This window comes from Eupeodes corollae, chromosome 1, assembly GCF_945859685.1.
Source record: "Eupeodes corollae chromosome 1, idEupCoro1.1, whole genome shotgun sequence".
Classification (NCBI taxonomy): Eukaryota; Metazoa; Arthropoda; class Insecta; order Diptera; family Syrphidae; genus Eupeodes; species Eupeodes corollae.
Genome location: NC_079147.1, coordinates 234,756,313 through 234,765,612, shown reverse-complemented (window position 1 = coordinate 234,765,612; position 9,300 = coordinate 234,756,313). Strand labels below are relative to the sequence as shown.

The following is a 9,300-nucleotide window of genomic DNA, read 5'->3' as shown; positions in this document are numbered from 1 at the left end:
CTTAGTCTGCACTTCGTCAAATCGTCATCAATAAGCTTTCTACTAGGTATACTCGTATAGTATCAGTTGTAGCTTCTTTTACTTCAAATGTCAATCAGTCCTTAGTGTTGATTTGGGTTCAGCTTGTATCGGGTTAAAGAAAAACATCTAAGTGAGTAAGCAGTGAGAATTTTGTTTTTCCGAATCAGTGTTTCTTTGTTCTTGACTATTAATTATAGATTTTAATGATTGGTAAAAAAAACTTTATCTCGTGAACGAATCAAGATTCTATAAAATGATATCGAAATATGAATTTATCTACCAGGATTGTGAATCAATTTTGAAAAAGAATCAAGCAGTTTAAGGGAATATCAATTTACAAAACATCTTCTATTTTTGATGGAACACTGAACATCATCGCCTCAAAGAAATCTTGAACCCTGGAGTTTTTAAAACTATCAACCCTATTCTGCTCTTCACGTGGGTCGTATATTCGATTCACCCATTCGATTCCCTTTTACACTGCCTTTGCATTCTGCTATCGATCGGGCGAACTACATTATCGCAAACCAATTTGACATTAAAATAAACAGCTATGTTCATGTAAAAAACTTGGGAATGTTGGATAAATTGTTTTGATTGATACAAAAATTAAGTTTAATTAATCCACCTAAACAGAATAATTTGTGTAATTTTTGGAAACGGGCAGTATTGGACTTTTTATTCCAATTGTAAGCAGAGGAATAAGAGAAACGATAAACAGAGAGCTTCGGAACAATGTTAAAAAGTGTCTTCCTTTCCCTAAAAATATTAATATTCTTTTATTCATAGAACAAATATTCCAATTTTAGCAATAAATTAGTTTTTACTTACATTATATAGAATGAATGCTATCACGTGAATAGAAAAACACCGCGCAGTATTACCGACGCGACGTTACCGACATACACAGATTTACTTGGAATGAATAACAGAATAATGATTAGTGAAAATTCAAGTAAAATTCTCCCCGATGAATAGCAGAATGGGCGTGTATGTGAACAAAAAAAACTCACTAGTAAATAACACTAACTGAACAACGCATTCAAATCGTTAAAATTCACTACAATAATGGTGGAATTTTGCAGTCACAGTTAGCAAGACCAAAGCTCTTTTGGGTCTTTTTAAAGAAATATTGTCGGCCGGCAATATTAAAACTGATGGATAAATTTAGACTGTTCGAATTAGATAGTGATTGGAAGAATCTTAACCGTGTTCGTCACTCAAGAACAGCTAAGAATATTGCAGCTGTAACCCGTATTGTTGACGAAAACCCAGGTTTGTCGACTCATCTTCGATCTTTGGAATTTTACGAAACAAAATTTACTTTTTTTGTATGAAAATTTGGGTTTTTAACATTTAAAGTTCAGCTCATACAAGAAATCATGTTAGTAAACCAATAAGGTTGCATCTTCTCTGGTTTGGCTATTGAAATAATTCAATATAATTCTTACGTTCAACGAAAAATTATCTTCAACGATGGGGATTTACACATCGGAGGCTACGTTAATAAGCAGAATTGTTGGGATCTGGTGCTCGGAAAATCCAAGAATACTTGTTGAAAAGCCTCTTCATTATCAACGGGTCAGTGTTTGGTGCGGTTTTTGGGCTGAAGATCATTCTATAAGAACATAGGAAACATCAATTTTACAAAAAAACATTCGAAGAAGTGATCACAATAATTAGAAATCAATTGTGAATTAACGCCTTATGGTTTTTTCTTTGGGCCCATGTTAAGGATATAAGGTCGGTGTTAATCGGTATCGGTTTATAACTTTTAAAGTTTCCGCTGTTGTTTACATAACTTAGTTACTTAGTTAGGTCCTCAGACCTGTTAAGTTCGTTAAGGGGCATAGTAAGCGGATTCCGCTGCATTGTTTGGACTGCAAAGCAGTCCTTAACTTTTCGAAGCGTGTGTCCAATCCATTGCTACTTACATCTTCGTATTTAAGAGTCTATAGGTTCCTTACCTGTCCTGTTATGAAGGACCTCATTGGATATTCGGTTTGGCCAGAAAATTCTTAGGATGTTGCGAAGATATCTATTCGCGAAGGTCTGCAGCTTCCCTGTAATGGCTAAAGAAACCTTCCAGGTGCTACACCATTAAAGATCACAGATTCGACATTTCTGCGAAACAGTTGTAGCTTTGATATTGATAGATTTATTTCTCCAAATTTTTGACAGCATACCGAACGCCGCTTTTGGTTTGCCGATGCGCCAGATGATTTCTTGATGTCGATGGAGACGATACCTCCAAGGTATTGAAAGTTCTCCAAGAAAATGGTCGGTTTTTTAGGCTGATCATTTTTGTTTTGCCGGAATTAATTTTCAGCCTCACAACTTCTGCTTCTCTCTCCACACTTGTTGTCATTTGATGGAGATGCATGATCCTATAAGGGACTAAGTAAACATCGTCCGCGTAATTTAAGTGCTTTAAATAGGATGTCAAAGTCCATTGGATCCCTCCGCAACCTGACAAAGTACCGCGCAGTACATCGCTTATCACCAGAAAAACAATATTGGTGACAGAGTACTGCCCTGTCTAAATCCGCTACGGATTTCAAAATCATCTTACAACCTAACATCGTGTAAACCATTGGTAGGTTGTCATGTAAGACATTTTTAATAAATCGGATTGTTATAAATATTAAACGAGTTCAATATAGTACTTACTTCGATTCAAATTTCATTTAACGTGGTCACCGGGAAACAATCAAACAATTGATTGCCAAGCAAGTTGTACCGGTGCTTAGAGGGTCTCTTTCAACAACGTCAGTTACCAGGTGACAACAGCAATGGATAAGCTGAAATAAGAGAAATCAATCATAGATCTTATAAGTCTCATGCTCAAAAGCAGGACAATAACTTCTAGCATGAGAAGTTTTATTACCACCAGATCGTTGAATCGAGGCACCCCCCAAGGTGGGGTCCTTTCGCCTTTTTTTATGGAACATGGTAGTAAACGACCTACTAACATCATTGGAAGCAGAGGGTTTCAGGGTGATTGCCAATGCTGACGATGTTGCAATATCTGTATCTAGGAAACACCCCCAAGTTCTCTCGGAACTCCTACAAAATTCCTTAAATATGCTATTAAAATGGGCTAAGCAATGTGGCTTGGACGTCAATCCACATAAAACAGAACTAATACTCTTTTCGAGAACAATTCCTCAGATTAGCCCACCCAAGATTAAAGGAATACCATTAAGCTTTTCTGGCAAATATAAATATTTAGGCCTCATTTTATACAAAAAACTAAATTGGAAGGCAAATATTGATGAAAGAGTAAAAAAGGCTACTGAAGCGCTTGATGCGGTACACTTCTATACAGACGGTTCAAAGACCGATTACGGAGTTGGAAGTGGTATCTATTCGGAACAACTGAATCTAAGTCTATCATACAGACTTCCCAATCAATTTAGTGTATTCCAGGCAGAAGTAATGGCGATTAAAGAGGTACTATCCTGACTCGAAGAAAACGTTATATCTTGCAAGGATAAACGTATCTTCTCGGACAGCCAAGCCGCTCTTAGATCTCTCGCGTCTGTGTCCACAAACTCTCAAACAGTCCACGTTTGTCGATCATCTCTGAATGAGATGACGGAACAGTTTAACATTCGCCTCATTTGGGTGCCGGGCCACAGAGACATTCCGGGAAATCGAAAAGCCGATGAGCTCGCCAAAAACGGAACACTTCTGCCTAATGTTAGACAAAAACATAACATAGGAACACCACTTGCTACATGCAAATATCTTCTAGAATAATATGCTCTAGAATCAACAAATGCTAGATGGTCACAGAGTACCACCTGCCTAGCAACCAAGCAAATATGGCCAAGTATAGACTTAAAACGGTCAAAAGGCTTGATCTCACTGAGCAGACAAAGTATAAGCTCTACAATTGGAGTAATAACAGGACACTGCCTCATAGGAAGAAATGCTCTAAGGCTAGGGGTCTACACAAATGACTTCTGTAGAAGCTGCATGGACGAGGAGGGAGAGGAAACAGTCCAACACCTTCTTTGTACTTCTTCTTCTTCTCTCCATTAGAGGGAATAACTTTCTCGGTAATCCCTTCTTCGATGATACCAGTGAACTGGCAACGATTGACACAAAATGTCGCTCTAACTTCATTAAAAGTACAATATGGTTTGTTTAAGTTTATTACTGTCCTATGAGTAACCTCATTAGTGGTATCACAATGGACCCTTGAGGTCTAGGTGAGTCAATGACATCTGGACAGCAACTCCAACCTAACCTAACCTAGAGGTTCTCTTACTGTTGTTGTTGGTAGTAAAACGAAGTTTGGGAGCAAACCATGTTCACAGCATCCCTGTTGGTTTTAAAGCCCAAAGTCGCGACCGAATAAAGCTGTCGTCCGATTGAAACGCTATTGGTAACGTTTCATTTTAATCGTGTAGCAATGCTCCCCCAAGTCCGTCCTGCATTTGAACACCCACAACTGCAGCGTACCGGCTATACTCCACGTGTTTGCAGAGAAAATTGATCTTTGGTGACGGAATATTTTTTTTAAGTGATAAAAATATAGATCTTATTCCATATCGTTTTAAAACTTTCCCTGTCTGGGTGAATAGTTTCGAGAAAAATGGTCTGTTCAGCTTCGTAGAAAAACCGAAAGTAAAACTTCCTCCATTTTCAATTTCCTGGAGCATATTAACTCATAACACCCAAATGTCCAGTGTTGACATAAGCTTCAGTTAGTATTGTGCAGCAAAATACAAGAGTCTTGCAAATCCTTATTTAAATCTATAGTTAATGAACAACAATTTGTTATGTTGAAAAGTAGGGTTTAAAATTAAAAAAACGTCTTAATTTCTAGGAGACAACTGGCACCAATATGGACAACAAAGGATATGTGAACGAGGCCAAAGTCAATGGCGGTGGCGTTTCTCAAGATACTGAAGCTGCTTCTTGCAAGGCAATTACAGTGTTCTAAGATAATCCCTAAATTCAATCAAATTCTTCATTATAAACAACATTTCAGTCTTCATCATTAGATTTCGATGACAATCTTAGCGGAAGTCAAGTAAAACGTGATCAATGGGGCAAGGATATTGAATTTCTACTTTCGTGTATAGCTCTGTCAGTTGGATTGGGAAATGTTTGGCGTTTTCCATTTGTGGCATTGGAAAATGGTGGTGGAGCTTTCGTCATACCGTACATAATAGTTCTATTCTTGGTGGGAAAGCCTATTTATTACATGGAAATGCTGTTGGGACAGTTTTCCAGTAGAGGCAGTGTTAAGTTGTATGATTTTGCACCGATTATGAGAGGTAAGCGAAAATGATTTAAGAACTTTTTAACTGCTTTCAACTTCTTCCAAATTATGATCATAGGAGTTGGATTTGGGCAGGTTATATCAGTGGCAATTCTTGCGACTTACTATGCAACACTTATGGCTTTGACATGTCGTTACCTTATTGCTTCTTTCTCTTCGGTACTCCCTTGGAGTTATTGTCGTCCGGAATGGGGAGATTCGTGTATTGACTCAGGATTCAAAGGCAATTTCACCGTTGGTGGTGGGGAAAACGACGGTGGTGAAGTGAAGAAATATCCTTCGGCTCAGTTCTATTTTACGTGAGTATACCGATATTTAATAGAAGACACCAATCAATCAATTCATTTAAAACATTCAACAGACAAGTGATTTTAAAGGAAAAGGATCAAATTGACGATGGCATCGGAATGCCAAGTTGGCAGTTAACAATTTGTTTGCTATTCACTTGGATAATGATCGCAATTATAATCATCAAAGGAGTTCGTAGCTCGGGAAAGGCTTCGTATTTTTTGGCCATTTTTCCATACGTAGTTATGTTCATTCTTCTAATTCGAGCTATGACTCTACCTGGTGCTAGTAAGGGAGTAATGTTCTTTATAACTCCACAATGGGATATGCTCTTTACAGCTAAGGTGTGGTACGCAGCTGTGACCCAAGTATTCTTTTCATTGGCTATTTGCTTTGGCAATATCGTTATTTATTCTTCGTACAATAAATTTGAGCATAATGTTTACAGGTGAGAATTAAGATTTCAACATTTTTTAAGGTTGGTTTCTTATAAAATAAATATTAAATATTTCGTATATTTATAGGGACGCAAATGTTGTAACAACTTTGGATACATTTACTTCAATGTTGTCAGGAGTTATTATATTTGGAATTTTGGGGAATCTTGCATACGAAACGCAAACTGATGATATTGCTAATGTTGTTAAAGGAGGAACAGGTTTAGCTTTTATTTCTTATCCGGATGCAATTGCTAAGTTTAATGCTGTACCACAGGTGAGTGTGTCACAATTGCAGAATGTAATATTTCAAAGCTTCAAGTTTTTACTGTCAGATTGACTCCTATATAAGAGTATCACGCTATCATATTGTTACACTGTCTTTTAAGTCACATTATCAACTAGATTAAGTTGATGAGATTTGAAGCCGTTTAAAGGCAGTAGTAGTTTGAATTAAAGAAAATAAACCTTAACTTTTTTATGTAATGCACTTGATTCGTGAAAAGATGCAGCTTCTACTTTGTATTTTGAACAGACGAAGTATTTTAAATGTTTTTTTCAGTACACCAAATAACATTTCGAGTGATGCAATGTGCCTTAAAAAAGTATGTTTCGACACTAGTCTTTCGCATCCGATATTTAGAAATTGCTTATAGCAAAGAACTGGAAGTTCACAGCTAGCTGTCATGTTCAATAACACTATGGAAATGAAAAAGACTCTTATTTTTATTTTTTTGGTCAAAGCCGCAGAACAAATAATAACATACAAAATTATTCAAATTATGGTAATCAAGAGAATTGTTTATTAACTGGTGTGATATATTATGTCAGCTGCTTTTGTTTCACTTGAAGTGAATTCGAAAAGCATTCGAAGTTATCAAATCGATCGAATGATAGAACCTTGAAAACAATTTCACTCGATTTTCTATTTATGTTTCAATTCCATTTCACTTAATTTTGGGAAACTTCTAAAATTTCCTCACACTTTTACCGACGAGCATAATATTCACGTAATTTGCGTACCGACTACTTTTGAATTACAAACAATTGAACTTCTTTTATGACACTTCAAATGACAGCTGATTTGAACAGGTTTCAAATGCTTGAACCTTGGCTATCACACTATGACTTTAAAACCATGAAATTAATGACACTCTAAAAGCGGAAATCTTTCATAAACTATAACAACCTTCAACTCAAAACATGAGTCAATGATTTTTTAAATTCATATTTTAAGTCGAAGTTTTGAAATTCCTTGTTTTTTTTTGCAACAAAGATAATAACTTTTTCATCAGCTCTTTTCAGTGCTCTTCTTCCTGATGCTTTTTGTTCTTGGTCTTGGCAGCAATGTTGGAATAGTTTCGTGTCTCCTAACTGTAACCAAAGATCAATTTCCAAATGTCAAGCAATGGGCTATTGTTGGAGTAATATCAGTTTGTGGTTTTTGCATTGGATTACTCTACATTACACCTGGAGGACAATTTATCCTTAATTTATTAGACTTTTATGGTGTAACCTTTATAATTCTCTGCTTAGCTATTGTACAATTGATTACTGTTGGTTGGATTTATGGTAAGAAAGTTTATCATTTTTCTAACACAAGAAGTATGTTATTTTTTTATCTACTTCTAGGCGTTAAAAGATTTTGTGCAGATATTGAATTTATGTTGCAACGCAAGACTAGCTTATATTATAGGCTTTGTTGGGCTGTTATTACTCCAGCATTTATGACTGCAATTTTGATTTATACATTGGTGAACTATGAACCAATTAAATATAATGGTTATACATTCACGATGGGACTTCAAAGTAAGTGATCTTATGTTAGGTAATAATTTTTTATCATTATTTTCTGTATTTTTCAGCATTTGGTTGGTGCTTGTCGGCCTTTGGAATTTCACAAGTATTAATTTGGGGTGTAAGTGGGTATCTTCAAACACCACCGGGGCCTTCTCGATTTATGAGATCTTTTCAGCCTAAGAGTGATTGGGGTCCAACAGATAGGAGATTATTAAAATTATACCAAAACAATGTAATTGATCTCAAGAGAAATGAGCCGGTTAGGAAAAATTTCCTATACCGGATTTGGGATAATATATTTGGATAGGCTTCAATTCATATGTTTTTCCATTATATATAATTTTGAAATGATGTGATTGGATTTGTTTAAAAATAAATTAAAAACGTAGTTTTGGTTTTCAATTTTTTTCTAGAGGAACTTCAGTAATTTATGAGGTAGTATCCATACACTTAGTCTAAAGCTTACAAAGTCGACTCAATAAATATAAATTCCGCTTCTCTTTTAGGGTACGATGGACTCCGATTATTAGAGGATACGATTTACACTTTTGGATTTTGTTCGTTGAAAACTGTAAAGGACATATTTTATGCCAACAATCCGGAAACTATCCGAGGTAGACTTTTAAACGATGTAGATCTATAGGTAGATAATTTTGTTTAAAATAAGATATCTTAGCCCGGAAGATTTTCTTGTTTATAATGGCAAACTATAAAATTGTAGGTAATATTAGGAAGATTTAGGATTTCAAATAAATGTTGTTATATAGATAAGAAGGCAGAAAGATGCAGAAACAAACACTCCTGGAGCCAGTAAATATTGTCATCCAAGCATTACAGCTCCGAACCCTACTCTACTACTCTTATATGTGTTCTAGAGACAAAATTGTCTTAAGAATAAAGTAGAGAAGAAGCAGAAGAAGTAAACGTGGTTAATCTTCTTTTAAAACAGTGCGCTCAGTCCATCAAACACCCCTTGCTGTGATAACCTCCATCAAACCTTATGTATTTTATGTATTCAAATAAAATTATATTTGGCACCAGGCGACCATATAACGTAGAAGGTATTCTTTTTCTCTTTCTGCTCTCTATTGCTCACTGTCACCACTACTCTTAAATATTATTTTCCTCAATTCCTTTTTAAGCAATGCAGAAGCGAAAATAGAAATTGAAAAGCACAACTAAAATCCAATCTCTAACGAAATGCGTATCAAAACAAAGAATAAAACAAATATACCTCCTTCTGTACCATGTTCGCCTGGTGGATGTCGCTCCCTCCCTCATCCTCACACAATATCCATCTAGGCTTAACACAATTCAATTTGGTGTACAAGGCGATCATGCTACTGAAGAAGGTACATACATTTTTTTTTGCTATGCCTTTGCCTTTCGTTAAATATTTGGTTTTAGTTGTGCTCTGCTTTTCAATTTCTGTTTTGGCGCATTGCTAAAAAAGGAATT

The 9,300-nt window shown here is 35.8% G+C and overlaps 1 protein-coding gene across 2 annotated transcripts; it reads left to right on the top strand.

The window, feature by feature from the left end:
- LOC129940116 (sodium-dependent nutrient amino acid transporter 1-like) lies at positions 1-8,230 on the top strand. 2 transcript variants are annotated; one of them, XM_056048360.1, is made up of 9 exons: positions 1-151; positions 4,859-4,957; positions 5,024-5,312; positions 5,376-5,616; positions 5,679-6,053; positions 6,130-6,319; positions 7,338-7,614; positions 7,675-7,851; positions 7,908-8,230. In XM_056048360.1, exons 2-9 carry the CDS (start codon positions 4,877-4,879, stop codon positions 8,147-8,149), a joined length of 1,872 nt encoding a protein of 623 aa, XP_055904335.1. In that variant the 5' UTR covers positions 1-151; positions 4,859-4,876; the 3' UTR covers positions 8,150-8,230. The 2 variants fall into 2 exon arrangements, with proteins under 2 accessions (XP_055904335.1, XP_055904336.1); XM_056048361.1 differs by having other exon boundaries at positions 89-155.
- Positions 8,231-9,300: the final 1,070 nt, after the last annotated feature.